At 39.7% G+C, this 22,341-nt stretch overlaps 1 protein-coding gene and 1 long non-coding RNA gene across 2 annotated transcripts in view; one reads left to right on the forward strand and one right to left on the reverse strand.

Moving 5' to 3' along the window:
* Window positions 1-22,341, forward strand: part of LOC144984175 (uncharacterized) — a 421,174-nt gene that overhangs the window by 392,114 nt on the left and 6,719 nt on the right. Inside the window, exon 6 of the long non-coding RNA XR_013647866.1 lies at window positions 15,454-15,521. This is a non-coding gene — a long non-coding RNA (uncharacterized LOC144984175). The remainder of the gene's footprint in view (window positions 1-15,453; window positions 15,522-22,341) is intronic.
* Window positions 10,078-17,709, reverse strand: ndfip2 (Nedd4 family interacting protein 2). The gene is made up of 8 exons (XM_004066583.5): window positions 17,504-17,709; window positions 14,998-15,217; window positions 14,712-14,842; window positions 12,888-12,975; window positions 12,568-12,692; window positions 12,419-12,485; window positions 12,242-12,347; window positions 10,078-12,151 (listed from the first exon to the last, which is right to left on the reverse strand). The coding sequence occupies exons 1-7, from the start codon at window positions 17,528-17,530 to the stop codon at window positions 12,244-12,246; spliced, it is 762 nt and encodes a 253-aa protein (XP_004066631.1). The 5' UTR covers window positions 17,531-17,709; the 3' UTR covers window positions 10,078-12,151; window positions 12,242-12,243.

Below are 22,341 nucleotides of genomic sequence, written 5' to 3' on the forward strand. Positions count from 1 at the left end.
ACCTCTCTGTCCCCCCTATTTATTTCTCACTTTCTCTTAAATAAGCACATGTTTCTTTATGCATCTTTGAAAAACCCAAAAACAAAACAGACGAAAGCACACAATTATCTTAAAATGTATGCCAAAGTGTACTCAAACCGTGTCAGAAGTTACCCACAAAAATAAGCAGAAGTAGTACATTTGTTGAACTCATATAATGTTATGCAACAAACAAGTGTCCATGCATTTTTTTTAAACACCCGTGCAAGCTTTATTTGACATGTTTGTGTTGTAGAGAAACTGCAGGCTGTGTTTGAACTCAGTAGAGGGAGAAATGGAACAGGCAGGTGGCTCTTATCTCTGGAAGACAACAGCATGGGGACACTCGCTGCATTGTATTCTCTCAAACACACACACACACACACATGGACACACTAAAATGAACACACTCCAGCACAGACTGGCTGGCTCTGTTCTGACCATCTGCTTCGGACAACAGGAGCCTTCCACTCTTCATCGGTGATGTATGGTGTCTGGCTGTTACTTGCCACCTCACCCTTCAGTCACAAGTTCAGCACTTCATCATAGAGGCACTAGAGGGTCACACTGCAGCACTAATTGCTATACGTTACACAACAGACATAGCTTGTTGGAATTAGTTGAAAGGCCATAATCCATGAGGGTTTGTATACTTTAAATTACTGGTAACATGAAACGATAAATAGAAAAACTATCATGTTTCTAATATTAAGAGCTAAACCACAAGAATTGACAGCTCTTGCCTAATCACAATTTTTTGTTAAAGTGGACAACATGAATGGCGTCCCGCCCTGCTTGTTTTTCAGCTGTCCCTGCCAAACTCTCTGCTCATCAAATGGGTTGAGTACATTCAATCAATCAGAATCTAGAATAAGCTCATCCTGCCACTCAGCTGGGAAGGATTACTTTCTAAATAAGCGGGGTGTTTGATTTCAAAGAGCAGGGCTGATCTGAGAACACTTTCACCCATTCTGTCCCATTTGGTCCACACCAGTTCATGGCCTTGAATTGTCCACTTTAATTGGTAAGTGTAGACTCTAAAGAGTACCAAATAAAAACAAATCCTGGTTCTTCTAAAAAATATAAGTCTGTAAATGAATTTTGTTGTGGTTCAGTTATTCATAGGCAAAAAAAATACTTTTATTGCATTAAGTTATTAACTAATTGGAACACCATAACCTCTAAAAAGGTCTCTAAATTTTACACTAAGCTACAGTAGAAGTTTTCTTCCAGCTCTTCAAACCACAGAAATGTACTCACACGGATTTCCCCCTGCAAAGTTATAGGCAATAACAGATTTTCTTCCTAGATTATTCTCTCTTGAAATAATGGCATAACTGAAAATCTCTTATTTTTTGGGCCTTCAAGATCTGCCGCTAAGGGAACCAGAGATTATTTGTTTAGCCATTTTACCTGAGGGTAATCCAAGTATCACAAAAACCATCCTGCAACCTGTCTGGTCCATTGACATTGTGATAAGTGGAAAAGTAGTCTGGAAATGGTGCTGGCAAAAGTTTATGCAGTCTCTCCACCCTTCGTAATTGCATCCTCCAAGACGGCTATAATTAATCTTTGAGAAAACCTGTCAAATTATTAATAGGGCCCTTAAGCGATGGCCCTGAAAGGAGGCTACTGTTTGGAGGCAAAGGAGAGGGAGCAAAAGCATTAGGAGAGGCTGTTTACAGTGAAAATATGAAGAGGTCACTCTCCAGGAGTTCCACGAGTCCACATGTCAAGGCTCTCCACACAAGGAGTTAATGGGAATGCAAGTCTCTCCAGAAAACCAGAGAGCTCCCACTCCAAACTCGAGATGTCATCGGGTATAAAGTGAGCTGCTCACCTAATTCCTAAAGGAAAACAGATTTTTTTGTCAACACTAGGGGTGTGTATTGGCAAGAGTCAGGGGATACGATGCGTATCCCGATACGCGCCCCACGATACGATACGTATCCCGATATTGTACCGGAACACATGTTCTTTCTTTTTTTCAAAAAAATATGACTTTGAAAAAAGTCTACCTGAATACCAATACGTCTTTCATTGTAATAAAATTGTAAAATTCAGTTTATTTAATGATCACAATGTTAATTAAGCACTGCAACTGTCTCTAAGACATAAGCTGCTTTTACCCAGGGAAAGTCATAGTGCTTTTATTTTGGTAGCGTAAAATTTTTAAAGGGAACAGTCAACATTGTCTGATTTCCACAACAAAATATGTTTCAGTATAGGGAAAAAAATGGAATGAATGTGCTTTAACCAGTAAGGTTCTAAAAGTAAGATTGGGGAAATAAAGCACTCTTTATTTTCAATATGGCTTAATGTAGCTTCTCCAGTACTTTTAAACAGTTCAGGAGCCTGAATGGTACTTCAAAAATAAGGGGGGGGGGGGCACAAAGTCTTTCCAGAAACAATAAAGAGTGATGATGAGGCAGCATGACAGAGTGAATGAGACGCTTTAATGTGGCAAAGATGCTTTGTTTACATCACAGTCTGCTCAGCACTGTTGCTGCCATGCTTTCTCACACGCAGAAGTAAACTAGTAACGGTCGTCGCCACGATGTTGGCCTTTTTTCAGAGCGTTGTACACATCAGTCTGATCAATCGGGTCGCTAAACTAGAATCTATTGCTTGGAGGTTCTGGAGAAATTTGGCTCGTTTTACCGATTGGCGTTTTGGCTGATGCTAAGGGCATTAGCTAATGTGCAGCTGCAGTGCTTCACTCGTTCTTATCTGAGCCTGCTAAAAAGCACAACACTAAGTAGTTCATGTCTTATAACAACGATAAAAGCTGTAGAGCTGCTCAAAGAGTGTGCTCTGCTGTCAACTAGTTGTTGGAGGTTGAAGTGAAAAAGAAGAGTCAGACACTAAAGGACGCTCAGAAATAATTAAAAAAATATCGTCAAATGAACTATCGCGATATATTGCCGAATCGATTTTTTTCTAACACCCCTAGTCAACACACCAGGCCCTATGGTTTCAGAAGATGTTCATAATTCTCAGCATCCAAGTTTTTCAGCAGTTAAGCTACACATTCTAGTCCCTGTTACAGCACCCCCACTGCCACTGTAAACACAACATTGTTCTTACAGGCCTGTCATCTCAAACTGGTCTCAATTTTGTAATCTCCCAGACATCATCGTGCTTGTGACAAAGATGTAGTGTCTAGATGTAGTGATACAGTTTTGGATCATGGGAACATCCAAAGAATTAAGCTTTAAGTGTATATGAACATGATGATTTTAGCTGGTAGTTTGACCATTAACATATTTTTCGCACTATAAGGCACACCGTCAATGGTCTATTTTTGAATTATGTTATACATAAGGTGCACCACACTGTAAGATGAGTCTATCAGTCCATCAGATTTTTGCGCTCACTGTAAATCAAATTTGTGTTTGTGACATATTAGCATGTTCACAATACCCGTAACTCCCAACTTTGTTTGAAAGACAGAAAAACCAGACTGATACAGCTAAAGCAAATTTTACTTGTTAGTAAAATTGTTAGTAACCACAAAAACAAAACACAGCCTGACACTTTAGCCTTGTTAGCATATACAATAACACCCAACTTTGTTTGCTTTTTTAGTGTGACTCATATTGCGGAAAATAGGGTTATATTAACTTTTTGTTTTAAATAAAATCTAAGATCCAATCTTAAGATGAAATCAAAATGGTTTTTGAACAAATAAATCTACATTATTAACAAACAAAACTATGATTTTTACAATTCAAATGTGATATTAAAAAGAACAAAAGTGGTCCTCGGATAGAGCCCTGAGGTAGAATTAGATTACAGGGCTGCTGGAGTTAAAAGTAACTTCAGTTTATCAAGTAGAAAAAAAAAGTTTATAGCATTTTAAGGATTTAAAAAGCCCTCATCAGTTTTTTTTTTTATAGTTTTACCATTGTTGGTTTAAAAACTAAAGACCATTGCAACCTAAGAGTCTATTATTGTACAATGGAAAAGATTTAACGTGTCTACTAACAAAATGACACCGCAGATTTTTTTTGTTAGTGAGAGACATGAAAACAAAGCGCATTGAAACAAAAATCTACATTCTTCACCTAAATATTCAAGAAGAATGTGAGCCTATGCTGTAGTTTTAAAATAAAAGCCAAGAAGAGCATCTCAACTTCATTTTTGATTTGTTCAGTTGTGCTGTTGGTATATTAATTGCAACTGACAGACCAGGTGGCATTCACAGGATAATGTCAATATTTGCTAACGTTGACTCTGTACAAGCTCTTGCACGTGTGAGTCACCGTGTTGCATGGGAACAAAGGATCCAAGATAGAGGAGAGACGAGGCTTTCAAAAAGCTAAAGAGATGTCTTTTAGCGAGAAGGATATGACGTTCAGTAGAACAAATTTAGATGAATGTGTTGCATGGGGACCGGTTAGCTATAGTTTTCACGTTTCTGCTAGTTTGACGTTTTTACAGTCCAAGGAATTGGGCGTTGAAAATGTGCAGCTTAACTAACTTTAGGCACATGAGTAAATTATTGGTGCACCAAATGGGACAACTGAACAAGTACAACCTAGTAGCTACACCAAAAAGTAAATATATACATGTTTAATGTAATTGCATGTGACGCATCTGATAGAAAATAATTAATGCAAAAGATTTGAAATTACCATGAACCAAATTTGACAAGCAAACAGTCTTCTATCCAATATCTCTTTTACCCAATATTGTACAAATTGAATGTCTATTAATTTTTGGATTTTCAAAAATTGAATTGATAACTGCTCACTAAAACACTTTAAAAAAGTATTATAGCTGATGCAAGAATAATAAGAGGCCCTTTCAGTGTTTTGAGACCTTCTGGGTGGTACCAACATAAGCTAGTCCAAGGTTAGCGCAAGTTTGACAGCTGATGCTAGTTTACAGTTGTTTTCCAATTTTAAACCCCTTCTGACAAACAGCTGTACCAACCTCATATTGTTCCATAGTTTGTTAACGAATAAAACAAAACTGAAAAACAATTGATCTGTAAGTTATCTTAATAGCTGTTTTTTCTTTTTACTACCTTGTACCTGCGCAAAAACAAAAGCGAAGCTTGATCCATGGTAAGGTTGGGTACAACTTTTTAGAAGTTAATCATAACAAAAAGTAAAGCTCCAACGAGTTTCGGACTCTTTTTGGATCATTTCTAGCAAATTCTACAGGTTATCTTTTATTGCCCTGTGCCACACAGACAGAATAAAACACATCAGCATGATTCACTCATCAAATAACCCCCACTGCTGGATGCAGCATCAGATATGCTTAAAGTGACATCCTCATTCTCCTATTAAACAATCATCTCATGCAAAAAGAATCCAAAGTTCCCTTTGAAAGGCGAAGTCAAATCTCCACTATGTGACATAGTGGAGAGCACATATATGCATGTTGTGTGCACACGCAGTCTTGTGAAATGTCACAGCTCCGTGTTTGACATTTGATAACAGACGTTCATGTGTCCTGGAAGCCGTTCCAAACCCTGTCTTCCTGCGGTTACCAAAGACGCCCCAAGGCCCAGCTGTTTGTTCGAAGTCCTGAATGAAGGAGGCGTGTGTGCGCATGTGAGCAGAACACACAGCTATTCTGTGCTTTCCGCAACACAGTGTTTCGTACCCACTTGAAAGCTCCTCTGCATTGTGCCAAAGAGATTACCTGCTTCCTCAGTCACTGCCACAGGGTTAAGAAGCTTCCCTTTTGTGTGGGCGACTGCTGTTGAGAGCCAGTGAAGGATTCACTACTGTACATAAACACACACAATCCTCGCCTCTTCTTTCTTTTTTGCTCACAGTAAAGAGTTTTGATCATTAAAAGACAGTAAAGCTGCAAATCTATTAGAACCTGAGGTGCTCTGGTAGCGTGACAACTCCGACCAAACGTCATGAAACAACTTTCTGTGTGTGTTTGAGATCAAAGCAGCAGGCGTGTGTGTGAAAAGTTTGTTCGCGGTTTAGATAGTTTGCTACTCTGATAATGTGCACTAATCTGACCAATTATTCACCAATTGACAGTTTATCTAAACAAGTACTTTCCTTTCTGTTGGTGTCATAAGCAGAATCCGCCATCAGACCACAAAAATGTACTTTCCATCAGCACCACCACCACAAAGTATTTCCATTTCCGTCCTTTCAAGACCCACTCTGATAAAAAAAATATGTTCTTGATATGTATTTGTGGCCTTTATCTGATGATGGAGGACGTATTTAGAAAATTCAGCTTGAAATTGCATTCCTGAGCATTTCCTTATTCACATCATTGTGAATCAGTAGCAGATGAAAAAATGCTGTTTGATGTAGAAAATATGCTGGGCAGACCACAAGATCACTGCTCTACCCCCTTCTGATGGATCCACGGTTCTTGCACCGATAGTGTTAGCTTTGGGGTATAATGGGTTGTAAACTAGGGAGAGGGCATGTAAACAGAGAGCTCTCAGCAAACGTGAGAGGAAATGGGGGCCAACTTAGTCCGTGCCAACGTCCCGCCCGCAACTCAGATGGCAAATTTTTGACAAAAAACTGCCACTCTGCAGAGACTATGTCCTAGAAAATGACACAGGTTTTTTGATTTGGGCACAACCTTAATTAAATTAGCACTGGGAACACTTTTACAATAGATCAAAAGATGATTTGGAGTGAATCTTTACATAGTTTCTGATCGATTCTGAAAGGAATCCCATACAGATAATTGTAACTTTTTTGTCCCAAAACTGTAAAAGTAACAGATTGTCTTAAACAGCAACTTTTTCAGCTTTTGGTAAACTCCGCTTTTGTCAATATAATCAAATGCTTTGATTGGTTTTTGGTTCCGAAATAAAAGCAGTTTTGAAAAAGACAAAGAAAAACAGCTGCTGCTGATTTTGGTGTTTGAGATCATTTTTCTCCCATTCGGTTTGATACTACAAGACATTTTCTGATGGGTTATGATTTTTTGTCTGGACACCAGTTTGTCTCCCTGGTTTACTTCCACTCTTCGGTTTGTCTGCATTGTGTGAAACTAGGACCCACTTAAATAATTGAGCTGGTCGTCGGGCTAGCGTACGGGTGCCGGGAACCCGCTGGGTGAACACGGCGAGCTCAAAGCACTTTTCACCACGCAGCCTCAACCCGTGCAACAGCGAGGCAGCTGAGGCCCGCAGATATGCTGTCGACAGGAAGTGTCAGCGCAGCTCTCTGCATTTTTCTCCGCCTGTGTCAGAGTTTACTTTGGGTTCGGCCTGGGCTCGGAAGGGGGTTCCACCTGGCCCGATGCAGATGGAGGCCTCGAGGGCCGAGCCGCAGTTTTGCTTTACTTCCAAACCCTCCTCCGTTTGCAGCTTCTTATTGTCAAAACACACCTGATCCAGGTGCTCTGCCAGCAGCAGCAGCAGGTAGAGCAGGGATAACTGCTCGGAGGATTGGGCTCTGATCCAGACTTTTTATTTTATTGTTTTTGTCTCCAGTCAGTCACAGAAGATCTTTTTAAGACTTCCAACAGTTCAAGCAATTTTTCCATTTCACAACACAAATGTGCATAAGGACAGAAATAAAGTTTAAAAAAGGTCGAAGGGTTTATAGGATCATCGTTTTTGTAAGCACAACGGAGACAAAGAACAGTGGAGACGTTGACATGTGAAGCACAGAGGAAGTGAATGACTAAGGGAGAACAATAAAAGACCAAATGTGGCCCCTATCAAATGCTTGGGTGCAAATTACACAGGAAGAGACGAACGACACCTGAGCTCCATCTGTTAGGAGGCGGGAGACGACTTGTAGCTGCAAGAACCTTAAAGCTCCCGGGCGGATGTGATCTGGCAACCTCCTGTCACCAAAAGGATGTTCGTTAGACTTGGCCTGTAGGAAAGTCTCTGTAGGAAAGGGTTTTTTTTTCTCTCTCTCTCCTCCAACACTCCAACATACAAGACACTTTTACTGAAGAGAAATCATCTAAGATATCACTTTTATTTCCTCAAAACTTAAATATTATGTTAGTTGTTACTGTTGCTTGTGTAGATCACTTCTTAGAGCTGCAGTCCAGACTAACATTCTGTGCTTGTTCTGAGAACCTGGGATTACATGTGGGATCACACCGCCCCCTTGTGGTACAAATGAATGTGCTTTATTCCTGCATCAAAGCCGATTTCTTCTTACTCATAACTGTAATCAAGACACAAGTAAATCTCAGATTAATAAATCAAAGCTAGTTTAAATCATTTTCTGGCATTTAATACAATTATTACAACATTAAGTCTTTTTTTAAAATCACATTCAACCTTCGAGAACAGTAAAAGTAAAAAAAGATGGCAAAATATATTTAGAATCATGTAACCCTTGTGCTATCCTATGCACTTTAACATTGGGAGTTGGGTCATCTAGACCCACTAGACAGTGCGCTGAACCTTTTTTCTTCAATGATTTGTGATCTTCACTGGTGTCCATGGATTACATGAAATCTTTCCACCTTTATCCACCTTTGTCATGGTAGGGAGAACACGTCAATGCAAGGGTGGGGTCATCTAAGAGAGCACAAGGGTTAAAAGCAGCTATTTCTATCCTATATCCTAAAGTTCTTTTTATTAATGAATGACAATTTGCCAAAAAAAAAAAACATATTTGAAAATCTTTGGCTCCACCTAGGGGTATAAACGTAGTTTTACCATGAATTTGTCGGTTCTAAACGCGCTTTGCGATTAATTAGCAACACTACTACTACTGATTAATAAACAGGTTAATACTTAACTAATTCATGTCAACAAATAGTAAACAGTCCAAAGTCGCTGATGGGAGACAGAGGATCCAGTTCATCTCCCTGTGGTGTTTGGTAAAAATAAAGTTAATTTTTTACAAATTTTGGAAGGTTTTCTGAAGTTTATTTACTAGTCCCTCAGTTGAATAATGTGAGATTTCTGTAAATTCTTTTCAAGAGTTCATCTAACCCCCGAAAACCCAAGAACAGTTTTCTTCTGAGCTTTTAATTTGAAAGTTAGTTTTTATTTTTATTTATGTATTTTTTTCGTTTGGATAGCAGCAATAAAAACTTTCAAAAAAACTGAAAGAAAAAGAAAGGAAGGACTATTAAACGTAAGTAAAACTGGAAACAAAGTTTGAAGGAACTTTGCATTTACAGAGATTCAAGAGGATTCTTTTTTCCTTAGTTTGCAATGATTAAAAAAAAAAAACATTAACAGAAGTAAATTGATGAATAACAATATGCACAGTTGGAAAGGGCCCTTGGGTGAAGATTAACAACCTACCGAGTTCCAAACAGTATTTTTACAGAATTACAAGAAATAAGCGCACATACTGAGGGTGTAATGATTCATTTTAACAATTCAATTCATATTGTAGCAGCACTACGATGGAAGAGGCTGAGAGAAGCAGTTTGACAAACTCTGGCTTTATTATCATCAACAACACAACAGGATAAAACAACCAAGGGCAAAACAGAGCAGAACAGCCAGACAACAAAACACAGGCAAAGGCAAAGGGAATGGTACCCCACAACTCCCACAAGACCCGTCAATTATCGTCACTACAAAATCACAAGTTGTGCTTGTTGATACGATTCATAGTCAATATTGGTTCATTTTGAGCGATTCAATTCACTTGGCTATAAAAACTATCCTTCAGTCTAAACGTCAACCAGTATGACTCAGAGATAAATACCTGGGTACTGAACACGTTTTCCAGATTCCTTGTGTTTCTTTCAAGATAGTCAAGTAGTAGTCCTTCACTCTACTGCGGTTCTTCTTCCGCGGTCTCGCTGCCTAACAGATTTTTTTGAATGCCTTTTCGGGTCTTTTACTGTGAATTGTGTTCTGTGTCCTGATTGGCTGTTGGCCTCATCAGTCTTCAAGCTCGCCAGAGTTACGGGTAAAGCTTTGATCGCAATCAGATCTTTGTTTTCATCTTAAAAGACTGAACTTAGAAGTGAGAGAATGTCTTTCAGAGTGTATAAAGTGTGCAGTGAGGAGTTTTACAACCTTGAAACATCTGTAATCCTACTTTGCAGGTTATTTATGTAACGTAGCCCACGCGATAAACGCTTTCTAAATTAAAAAGAAAAGTTGCACAAAAATGATTGCAGGCTTTATAACTTTATTGGCTTTTTTTTTGCAAGCACAGTTTTGATTCCAGTCACAGTCAATGAGTACAACTGCATCAAAAAAGAATACAAATTGTTTGGCTGCCGCTTCACTCCACCTAAAATTATGTACAAAGACGAAAGTGTATTGGAACTAGAATAATCCTAACATCAGATTACATCTTCAGGTGGGAAGTTCATGCAGCGCAGCTTCATTCGTGGGAAAGGACTTAGTATTGCTGAAAAAGGCTTTCAAACAAAAAACACACAAACTTAAGTTTGGCAAAGCTTTAAACAGTCACAGTTTTAGGTTAAAAGCAACAAAACAAGACACAAAAAAACAATACAATAGTTTTAAGAAATACAAAGTGCAAAACTCAGATTTTATCCATTTGGGTTGATTAAGAGTTCCAGTTAAAATAAAAAAACTTGGATGGCTAAGATACCTTTCGTCTTCTTCTACCCCCACATGAATCATACTGTACAGAAGTTCTTCAAAGTGCAAGTATTAGGAATTGGCATAAGCTTTTATATACATACTTTTGAATGAAGGAAAAAAAAAAAGTTTACTTGTCCTGCCAGGCTCCTTTAAAAACTCAACAGACTTCTCAGGCTCCATTTACGCTGGACTTAAGCCAGACTTCATCGCCGTCAAGCTCGCCACAAACCACAACATGCGCATCGGACGCTGTGGGTTTAATATAACCGGAGCCACGCCCAGCATCACCTACGGAGCTCCATGTGTGTATACTAATAAATAGAAAATATCAAATGAATCCATTTATTTATAATCAACAGAAGAAATGTTTTTCCAACTTTCAAATGTGTTCGAAACACAAAAATGTGATATTATCTTTAAAAATCTCTATGTGTAAACCTTAATTTCGAGATGCTAAATTTACGATGTAACAATGTGTTATTGATTACAAATATTTGTTTTGTTTTTTTAATCCAGGAGCTTTTATGGTGGAGGCAACTTTTGTTTAATAAAAAGCTCATTAATGAAGTGTAATGTTTTTAAAAACGTTTTTTATCATTCTAGCTGATCTGTATTTACTGAGCTGTGTGTATTCTGGAGCTCCATATTTAGTCAAACCTAAAAAGAAAGTAAAAAATCGTAACGTCTTCATCAAAATCCAGAACTTGAGACATCGAGAGAGCATGAACTCATCCTTAAGTGACGCCGGACCTCCGCCGGTGCTGAGAAAACTATGAAACTACTCAGTTTTTGCAAGACATCCAGGACTATTGTAAGTAAATTGCATAAGACTTGCATACTCCAAAGAGTTTTTATTCTTTAAAAAAAAAATCCAGTTCAATCCCAGCAGCCTCAAAATCCAGATTAGCTCCTCTATAGCTTCCTGATATACATATATATATTTATTTTTTTTGCACTTGAAAAAGATCCCCAAAAAAAGCATCTTTTAATTTGCGATGAACGTTTTTCGCTTTCTTTTTATTTTTCTTTTGATTCCAAAGCCGCACTCAGCAACTCCGTTTGCAGCCTGAACGGGTGGAAAACGTCCAGGTGGATCAAAGAGACTTCCTCTGTCAAAAAAGGGGAGTGGAACACCTGAAACTGAGGCATCGGGATCTGTGATATGTAAAGCCATCAGTGCACATCTCAGGGGTCTCCCTCACATGCTCGGGTTCCTCAAGTACAAAAACCGTTGACCCGTTTTGAAAGCCTGAATGTTACAGAGGAAACTGGTACCTTAGATGTTTTGAAGCTGGAGAAAACTGTGATCTCTGGAGAAGAGGGAACATTTTAAGGGATGATGGGAAAACATGGGAAAGTTTCCTCATCGGGGTTTCGGCTGCTCCTGCAGGATCCTCTCTGTGCTTCCGGGGTAAATTTACTTAATTTGCATCGATTCATTTGTCTGAACGGCACCGAAGAAAGATCAAGCTTCGATTTGAAAGGAAAACAAATAACAAAAAAACTCGCAACTTTTGCCTCCTTGGTTCCTGCCCTGCCTCCTCCTCCTCTTGGCTTTCAGGTCCGTAGCTCAGGTCATTCGAGGGGAGGGTGGGGGTTCACATTGAGAAGGAATGCTGATGCTGTGCAAACCTGAGGGAAAAGAAGCATTTAAAACGTTTGAGAGGGTTTAGTGCTGGCGTCCAACAGGAGCATCTCTCCGTTGAGTTTTTTCACACTTACCTTCAGTAAAGAAAGAACAGGCGCGTTCTGTGAGAGGTGGCCATGTTCTCTGTCATGTTGCGAACCTTTAAGTAGTTCACAAAGCCTCTGAAGAAGAGCAACAGTCCTGCGGAGAGAGAAGAGGTCAAACCCCATCCGATCAGAATTTTCTGAAGGATAAGCATGTTAAAAACTCACCGAGAAGCAGGAAGATCCACCAGAGCCAGTACTGACCGTTGAAGTAGCCAGTGAAGTAATCGGAAAACTGAAAACAAGAGGACAAAAACACTGATCGGGTTTTTCTACCTATAGGGAGACTCTTGAAAGCTTTTTGTGTCTGGTTGTACCCGAACAATGAGAATCCACTTGATGAGGGAGAGGCCAAAGCCGCAGATGGCACCGTAGCGTCCTGCGATGGTGTTGGTCAGACAGAAGGACAGACAGAAGCCAATCCAGTTGAAGAGGAAGGCCACTGCAGGAGCACAGACACAGGAAACCCTCGTCGAAAGGCTCTTATTTTGACATTTCTACCAGACTTTTCATCTTAATGCTTCAAATGAGCCCCTGTTATAGTCAAGTCATCATAAAAAAGGGTTTGCTTCTTAAACATCTTGTGATTGTCTGACCTTTATGGTTAATTTTTTCATAGATGATAAGAGCGACTTACTAAAAAAAGCTAGCATGAAAATCCCATCATTCCCGACTCGGAGCTGATCCGCATCACTGAAATCGTCCCTGGGAGGAAAGTCGTCGTCCTTTTGTGGACACAAACGGATTTAAAACATGAGAACAACATTTACAAAGTAAAACTAAAAACATCCAATCACTGATGATTCCTTAATTATGTATTTAAGGATTTCGAACGCTGTTTGGACACAATATAAACTATAGAAAAGTCAGTGAGGACATGTCTTCCACTTCTAGGTAGGGATGCACCACAAGTATAATTTATGGACAAAGCCAAAAAAAAAAATTCAAATGTTTGGCTGAAAAATGTGGATGTTGAGATTTTCTCTGTTTGTTTCATTCCTTCTTTTTTAATTTTGCATAAATAGTCTAGAATAAATAAACGCTTGGTCATCTAAAGCCATGTGCTTTATCTATCTATGGCGCTTTCCTTTACCAACTTTTTGTCTTTTCAGATACATGTGCCACAGACTGAGTGCTGCGAGCTTTCCTTTTAGCTGCTGTAGCATTCTCATGTTCATTTGGCTTTATACCATGGTCCGGGTGAATACTTGATTCCGATTGGCTGCTGGGTGTGCATTAAAAAGTGATATACCACATTGATAACCGCACGGTGAAAAAAGACGTTCCGGTCACCTAGCTTAAATGTTTTGTATCACTGCGCCCGCTTCTTTTAAACAACCATTTGCTTCATTATTTTGACAAAAACAAGCAGTAAGAGGTGAACTTTCTCTCTGAACTGATGCTTTATTCAACCCATCCGGACCATCATCATATATATATCGCCGAATCTTGACTGCAACGATGGTGCGGCGTGACGCAGACTTTTTGTTACATGGTCAAGTAACAACAAATAGTCCACTTTTTGTGAGAAAAGCGATCCAAATCGGGAAAGAAACATGAATTACGGACTAAAAACTGGTAAATATATATTTCTTTTGTTAGTGACCATGGTATAAGCGGGTTAATGGCCTTTGAAGTGTGCATTATCACTTTTTAAAGCACTTCGCGGAAGCAATGGTTCAGGCTTCTATGGGGTGCGTTAAAAAGTAATAACGCAGACTTCGTCTGCCATTAACCCTTACTTAATCAAGATGTGTTAAAGGTTTTAGCAGATAAACCCCCTCTTGTTCGTTTAGTTCAACATTCACTGGATCCAGCAGTTCTATTTGTCGCTGTCAGTCACTTTAAAACATCTCCACACTGACAAGATTTTAAATAAGGCGCAAGATCATCAATGCACATTTATTAACCAATTTTACATTGCGTCAAACGCCTCTGATGGGCCTTATTTTCTCCCACTTTTTTCCAGTATTTGGCCCAATATATTTGGTTGACAAATATTTTGTGCATCCCTACCTCTACAATCGATGTGGTTTGTTTTCATGGGCGAAACGCAGACATGCTGCCGAGGCCGGCTCCAGGCTTACGCCATGAAAGGGGGGGCACCCTCAAGGAGCGAAAGGCGCGGATTGGAAAATAAGCCGAGAAGATAACTCCTATTTCATAAAGAATTCGTTTTTATTAGCTGTGGATCCACTTAAAGCTTTTACAGGTAAAAGTAAAAGCAGCTGATTTGCTGAACAGGGTGGAGAAGTGGAATTCATTAAGGAAGTGTTTCTCTTTTAACCCAAAAGAACCCAGACTCATTTTTTTAAAGATAAAATTATGTGTACTTTACCACTAACCAAATGGACTACACAATCCATTTCTGACATTTTTCTGTTACACTTGTTTCGGTATGTGTCAAGAAAACAACATGAAACAGATATGTGGATGTGAATTTACGCGAGTGTCTTCTCACCCTGGGCATCACTTCCACTGCAGAAGCAGCCATGGCTGCTGCTTTGGCCTTTTCTGCCTCATCATACGTGGGGAGGGAAGTAGCAACGCTGTAGGGTGGAGGCACCGGAAAGTCGCCTTGAAAACACGATTCTGTGAAAACAAGGAGAAGCAGGAGCTTTGAATTCACAGAGAAGACAGCGAGCAGAGTCAGCTGGTGACGAGTGCTGTTAGTCTTAGAGTGACTCATCGGTAAAAAATCGGTCGGGAAGCATTTAAAGAAACCAGGAGGGAGGAGGCAGCAGTACCAGGTGCTGCGGCAGCTGCTCCCAGGTCGATGGAGGCATAAGGCGGGGGTGGCATCTCTGCCTCCCCCACAGAACTGGCTGCTGCTGCTCCTGCTGCTAAAGCCGGGGACTGAGCCTGGTTCTGGTCCTGCACGGGTGTGCTGGAGGCCTGGGCGGCTGCGGATGTGGATGGCTGCTCCTCACTGGTGGAGGCCTCACACCCATCGTCCTCATTGTGCAACTAAGGAGACGAAACGACACTTGAGACCCCAAACATGACAGTCAGGATCCGCAAGTCCAACAAGATGTTTTTATGGCAAGGAAAGCAAAAGTTATCAGCCTCAAAGACAGTTTTTGAACTGAAGTTGTAGTTTTGCGCGACTCAAATTAGAATTGAGATAAAGCAAGAGGAAGTGAAGCTGACAGCAGATAAAAACTAAAAACCATTTTCTTTCTGTGCTTGTCTGTTTATTTCAGATTTTCTTTATAAAAAAATAGCCCAAGCTGCTGCAGGCGACCGCCCCCACCAACTCCTCCTAAAAAAGGTAAAACATTTATTATCAACATTGCAGCAGAAAGGTTAAGAATTTCAGCACAGGCTGCACTTGAGCGACCTTGCTGTGTTTATCGTTGTGACATTTGTGGTGTTTGTTTAAACCTGCAGCATATCAGTTAGTTGTCGTGTAGCAAACTGAGCCTTGCACAATCGGATTTTTATGGTTTGCAGAAAAGGGAATTTTCTCAAAAATCTGCTTTCAAGAACATTATTGGACTTCTGTTTAAATTCTTATTTAGTCTTTTTATCTAATTACAGTTTTTGACAGTCACAGCTGTATAAAAGCTTTACAGAACAGCTCTATTTGGAATAACTGCGGTCCCATTTGTCTTTGAAATGCCCAATAATCCAATTTAGGTCTAAATTCTACTTACAGACTTATTTATAAAGCCAAAAATAACAATATTTTTTGTTTTGATTTTAATATATTCATTTAATTTTTGGATAAATTAATGTCGGCCTTTCCATCTCTTACATCCAAAATCACTGTTTCAAAAAAAAACAAAAGTGGCTAAATGTTCTCTAAAGTTGAGAAATGACTTAAATAATAAAGGAAGGAAATGCTTGTTGTTCCCGTCCACACAGAGAAGAACAGGGCTGAAACGGCCTGCTGTGTTTATAAGCGGGCAGTGCCAATGACGCGTTTCTATAACCCGTATTAATACGTAACAGGAAGATGGATTTACCGTTATGAAATTACAGACCGAAATCTGAAATAAAGCCAAGAAGATGCTCTAAAAATATCCCCAATGATCCCACAAACTGTGTCTGCATTTTTTTAAAGGGAAAAACCTAGAATATTAGTGTTTTTATTAACTAGTTGTTAAAAATAGTATGGAAGCCACTCCCAGTTGAAAAATGGCATGCTTCCTATCTCTGACATTTTGTGATTTAAACATAAAAGCCATGTGGAGGTGGTTGAGCGGGTTGAGCTTGCAAGACAATGGCCGAGGGCTATTGGGTCGCAGAAAGTAAACAAATCTCAGAACTCTTTCTGTTTAGGCTTCCCAGTAAACACAAATCATTACTTTCCTTGTGGCAAAACTGAAACTCCAAAAAAAAAAGTGCAGTTTTCACACACCCCTCCCGCACAACTTTCGGGGGGGGGGGGGGGGGGGGGGGGACCCGCAGAAGTTGGATCAAATGAGAATCCGCCAATCTTTTGGGAGCACGGGGCAAATGAGCGGCTGCTGCCTGGCTGGAAATCAAGGACAAAGCACAAGGCTCCCCCATGCACAGGGGGGGCTTACATAAGACATTCACAACACAGCCACAAGCCTATATCCCAGGCCCAGGGAGGGCTGCAGAACCCATGCCTTCAAAAACCGGCGCAGCCCCGGGGAGGAGAATAAAACAATGTTATTTCTGATATCCTGACAGTTGCTGCAACTTTTTTTCCCCCCTCCTTGCTTTTCTAGCCTTGAAACAGACACACACCCCCTTTTACGCTGAACTCTGCGTGAAGCAGGGAGTTGACTTTTTAGTTAGCAACACCACTGGTTTCACAATACCTCTGCTGATTATGACAAAGATTCAGATGACTGTTTTCCATAATGGCAAATTAAGTCTTAATGCTCACAAATGAGTAAAGAGTAGACTGGATTTTTATTTTATTTTTCCAGATAAACAAACTCGATGTATGTAGCATCATAATAGCGTTTATTTAGCTAGTAATTGAGACTAAACGTGTTATGACCTGATTATAAACAAGTGACAGAGACTGAACGCCGACATCTACCTAGCTAAGCTAGATGCTAGCCTAGCCGATGCGGAAGCCAGTTCTTATAGGGGAAAATACAATCAAGTTAACTTTTTATGATACTAATATGTATTTAAGTCATGTTTATTATTCTTTTTTATAGCTAAGATAAAATACAACGTTTGTTTAAAGACACCCCTTGCTGGGTTTTAATCGCGGGGCCTTGTTTCCTGTGGCTAGGCCGCGGTCCCAGCTCGGTTCTTTAAACTCACCACTTGGTACCGACTCGCAGGGTCCATTCCCGGCGAAGAAAAGCAGCTGAAATAATACGCAAGTTAACCCGTTAGACGCCTATGCGGTGACCGCCAGGCGACTCCTGTAATCACGACCGACGCTGGAGATAGTACGCCAAACCTACGAGACAAACAGCAGCGAGCTCGACGCACTGCCTCTGGAAAAAAAAAAAAAATCCGTGCCAGTTACGACCGTTTTAGAAAGCTCTTCCGCCTCTCCCTGTCAAAATAAAGTGCGCTTCCTGTTGTTTTTTGCCTTTTAGGCTCAGGCTACTGAATCATCTCTACTGTGATTGTTTGAAAAAGTCTTATTTTTCTAGACAGCGAGGAAGATAGATTTTTTTTTAAAGGTTAAATTGAAACAGAAATGATGCATTTGGTAAATTTACGAGAAAACTGAATTAAACAAAGAACCAAACAGAGAAGGTGCATTAAAAGGTTCAGATGGGGAAGGCCATTTCTCTCAATCAGCCCCGTTCACCATCTATCCCCATGTGGGCTTTGGATTTTCTCATCAGGGAAATGGAGACTTCAGTCACGGATTGACACGCGGTTGTTGAGACATCTTTGTCTGTTCAACTATTTTTCCATTCATAAAAATCATCATGTCAAAAACATGTTTTTGATTTTTGTTTTTACCTGACATACAAGCCTCATTGGGGCACTATTTCTGGTTTGACTGGTGGATAGCCCCATTTGTAGGCTCAAGAAGAAACAAAATTTTTGTCTGTAACAGTTACAAAAAAAAATACACATCAGTTTTCTTTTTAAATATGATAGAATATTACAGTTGTTAAAGATCCACTCCATTGAAAATCATGCTTTTGGGGGTTTGTAACATGTCCTTGTAGCCTTTTTCTCATGGAGGACATGTATAAAAGAATGTAAGATAAGAAGTGCATTTCTGAGAATTTCTTCTTCGAATTTGAATGAATGCAGATGCAAAAATGCTGTTTGAAAAAGCTTTTCTGTTTGAAAAAGCTTTTCTTTCATGACGCATGTGAAATGGATGGGCCAAAGTTTCACTGCTGTGTTCCATTCTGATGCATCCCCTCGCCTACAAATAGATTCATTAACGTCTTCATTGTCCTCATCTGAGCTAGCATCTGGCACAAAACTGTACTGCTGGAAGGCTCCAACATTGCTTGCCAATTTTGTTGACTGGTAATGTTAGCTTGGGGTTGTAAGGAGCTGTAAGCTAGTGGTAGAGAGTGTAAACAAAGGTATGATGGGATATCAGTGGAGGTGTACTTCCGCGCTAACAACGCATAGGATGAACTACTGCTGCTCCACAAAAACTATGTCCTAGAAAACGACCCAGGTTTTTGGATTTTGGCTAAAACTGCATATTCATGAAATTAACATGATCCCCAGGTAAAAAAATTAATTTCTAAGTACAGCCTTCTTATTTATCCTTGCTTTATTTATTTTACCACAACCAGCAGCTACGGAAACGGTAGTCTCATCAATGTTTTTGTTTGTCTTAAACATAATCCCAATAGATTTTTTATATTAGTTTATTTCTATGTTTATTATCTTGTTAACAAATAGAACTTTAATAGAACTCTAATATGTATACTATATAATAATAGGGAAATCTATTTATGACCATAACTCAAAAAGCTACAAGTGATAACAAAAACAACAGATAATAAATAACACTAAAATACAATAAATACAATGGCGTTTCCAGTGTCTTTGAGGCGTTGTAGAATCCAACAAGTGATAGGATTGTCTCAAATTTGCTCAATGGTTGTGTCAAATGCATCAACATTTTATTTTGAAAGTAGACTCTCTTCTTTTCCTGTTAAAGCCTGAATCTAACTAACTTGATACTTGAGGGTTGGATCTTGGATTTCCAAAGGTTGAGAAATCAAGATGACGTAAAGACACATTTGAAATCCTCTCATAATTCAAACCAGTAGGTGGAGCCAAATACTTGTCTTCTCACTAAATGTTCACCACTTTCTGGTGCCTATTGGGCTCAGTCCTAATTGATTTTTTTATGACTCATCCTTCTGATAATAGTTACTTTAATTCATGCAAACTTAACACGTTAAAACTGAATATTATTGATTATTTATTCTGAAAGTCTTTTGAAGCGTCGGTTTGGAGTTTATGTTTGAGAGAGGTTCTTGTAAGTGAAAGAATAGCTCATATTTTTAATGTGACTGCTTTCATAAACACTACATTTACAGCTTGTTTTAGAAGAGCTGAGCTGCATTGGCTCTAAATACCCAAAGTAGAGTAAGCAGCATTTCCTGAGGTTTATTTTCTTTCATTTTTCCACCTCACTCTTAAACCTGCCCGGTCATGTGCCCCTGCCACCAGGATAATCCTGGATCAACACTGCTGTGGATCGGCACATAACAGAACCTTTACAAATGCAAATGTAAGAGTTTCAAGGCTAGAGCACAAAGAGGTTCAGAAACCACTGCAGCCTGTCTTTCTAGTCTGTTTTTCTAAGCTTGTCTGAGCAGCAACACAAAGGACACATGGAAGAAATCTCATGCAAACTTCCCTACATGGTTTTGAAGCCCAGTGAGTCACACATCTGCAGTGCTACCCTACTCCTCCAATCTACCGCATCTCTCACCCGTCCTCCAACTGTGGAAGTCTAAAACCCCAAACAATGAAGGCACAGGGAGGTATTGAGAAAAGGCTCTTCTTGAATTAAACATTAATCCCATTCACTAAGAAGGGGATTACTGTTGTACATGTATCAGTTAAGCAGCTCATGCTGAGCAGAGAAGGGATGGGTGGATGGAGGGAAAGGTGTGGTGGGTGAAAGAAAACAAAGTGTTTTCACCATTTTCTAACAGCCAATAATGGCACTTCACTGAGTCCTGCTTGAGAGCGCACTAACCTACCTGCACTCTCAGACTCAGCAAACAATTGGGATACAGTTACTTGGCAACATCATCTCAAGGTAAATGGCTTCCATAAAAAGGTGTTATATAAAGCAGAAGCGTGGGCATTTCTCTCAGATGCTGCGGCTAAACAGCGACTCTTCTTATGCTTTAAGAGCACTGCTCTTTGACTGGAGGTGATTGTTTTGTCAGAGGTCGATGGAAGAAACTTCCGGATTTCATTTTAATGTTGGAAAATAAACATTAGACGAAGGTCATGTGGTGGAACATCCAACATTGCAGCCGTCTCTACTGCATAAAGATAGGGGGCTGAAAAAAAGAGCAGAAACTGGAGTGAATGTCGGTGATTTAACGTTATCTCCATGCCCACAGCCATTCCCACCTCAGGCAGAATGACATTGTGCCAAATGAAGCCACACAGCTGTTTTGGCTGCCCATAGATAATGGTAGTCAGTTCACAGCTGGACATGCTCCACTGGATGTATCAAGACTGCCACCACAGAAATAACGCCATAGTGTAAAGAATCAAGTGTGAATTTGTCTGCACAGATCTGATGAATGACACACACAGATGTATTTCAGAAAGGAAACCCGTACAAGTAGAAATGCTTTTCAAACAAAAATGTTTCAGCTCCTTCGATTGCCTCTTGTTGGACAGGGCCCTAGAATGACCTATCCCTATAGACCAGGTCACAGATATGACTGGGCATGTGCCGGGTCAAAGGTCGAGGCCTCATTGGATGGCAAACAGGTGACAAGCGTTTCTCAACAGCAAGGGTTTAGCAGTCAAATATTTCAGTTCCTTTGATTTCTCTGTTTCGGATGGGGCACAATAACCTAATTCTATAGACCAGTTTACAGATATAACTAGTGCAGAGTCAAAGGTCAAGGCCTCGGATGGCAAGCATGCGACCGCTAAGCCAAAACTTAGACATCATCATATATAATCAAAGCAACATTACAAGACCACAATCATAAATGTTGTTTGCCTATTAGTGGTTCAGTTAACCAATACAGTAAAGGGATCTTATCTATGCAAGTGCCATTAATACTTATCAGTTGTTATTTTTATGTGGCAGTTGTTTAATGGAATGTTAGGCCTACATGATACAAAACTTTAATAAATTATATATCTTTCCTGTTAGTAGAAAAGTAAAACATGTTATATTGACTTGTCTTTGATTTTTTTTTTATTCATTGAAGACATAAAAATATTCTTCTATTTAACAGATCAGAATGCTACAGGAAACTTCTCTGCATTGACAGAAAACAATTACCCGATCCTCTCACAGATTTTAAAAGACAGCTGGGTTATTGGTCAAATGGTATGACCCACCATGATTACTGACATATCAATCTGAGACGGAGTAGTATACTATTATATACCCTGTGAGAATTCACCCATTGCAAATGTTGACAAAGAGGGTCAGCTACATGGAGACTGTGATCCTTCTCCATCCAGTCTACATTGTAGCATTTAAAAACACAACAATTGAACCAGAACGGGGCCTTGGCTTCTCCTTTTTTTGACATCTGCATGTTTATGAGGCCCTTACCTTTGACCTCTCCCAGAATTCAACACACACTGCTGTAGCAGTGAACTGGACTGTTATCCCACTTTCCTTGGACCTCCAGGTGACATTTGTTTTTTTCCCCCCTTTGAATAGTCTGTCAATGAAGGTTCTCGTTCATCCAGGTGACGTCTTGTTGTTGAGCATCTGGCCTTAGAGTCTTCTTTCTTTGAAACGTTTCGCCACTCATCCAATTTTCATCAGTTTGGATAGTCTACTTTGTTTGGGAAGGTGTGTAAGCTTTGGTCTGCCTGAAAACAAATGTCTTTAAATTCACTTGCAAGTGAGTCCTGCTAAAGGTCCCTACAGTGTTAACTCACAGGGGCCAAAAGAACACAAGTAAAGAACAAGGATAAAAGTTCTTTTAAAGTTGAAA

Source organism: Oryzias latipes, chromosome 2, assembly GCF_053564925.1.
Source record: "Oryzias latipes strain Hd-rR chromosome 2, Olatipes_Hd-rR_3.1".
NCBI classification, from domain to species: Eukaryota; Metazoa; Chordata; class Actinopteri; order Beloniformes; family Adrianichthyidae; genus Oryzias; species Oryzias latipes.

Coding starts and splice junctions, on each gene's coding strand:
- ndfip2 (XM_004066583.5), bottom strand. CDS start 17,530: ATGGACCCTGCGAGTCGGTACCAAGTG. Junction 15,218..17,503: donor CTGCGAGTCGGTACCAAGTG/GTGAGTTTAAAG, acceptor TCGTCTCCTTAG/TTGCACAATGAGGACGATGG. Junction 12,693..12,887: donor TTTCATGCTAGCTTTTTTTA/GTAAGTCGCTCT, acceptor GTGCTCCTGCAG/TGGCCTTCCTCTTCAACTGG.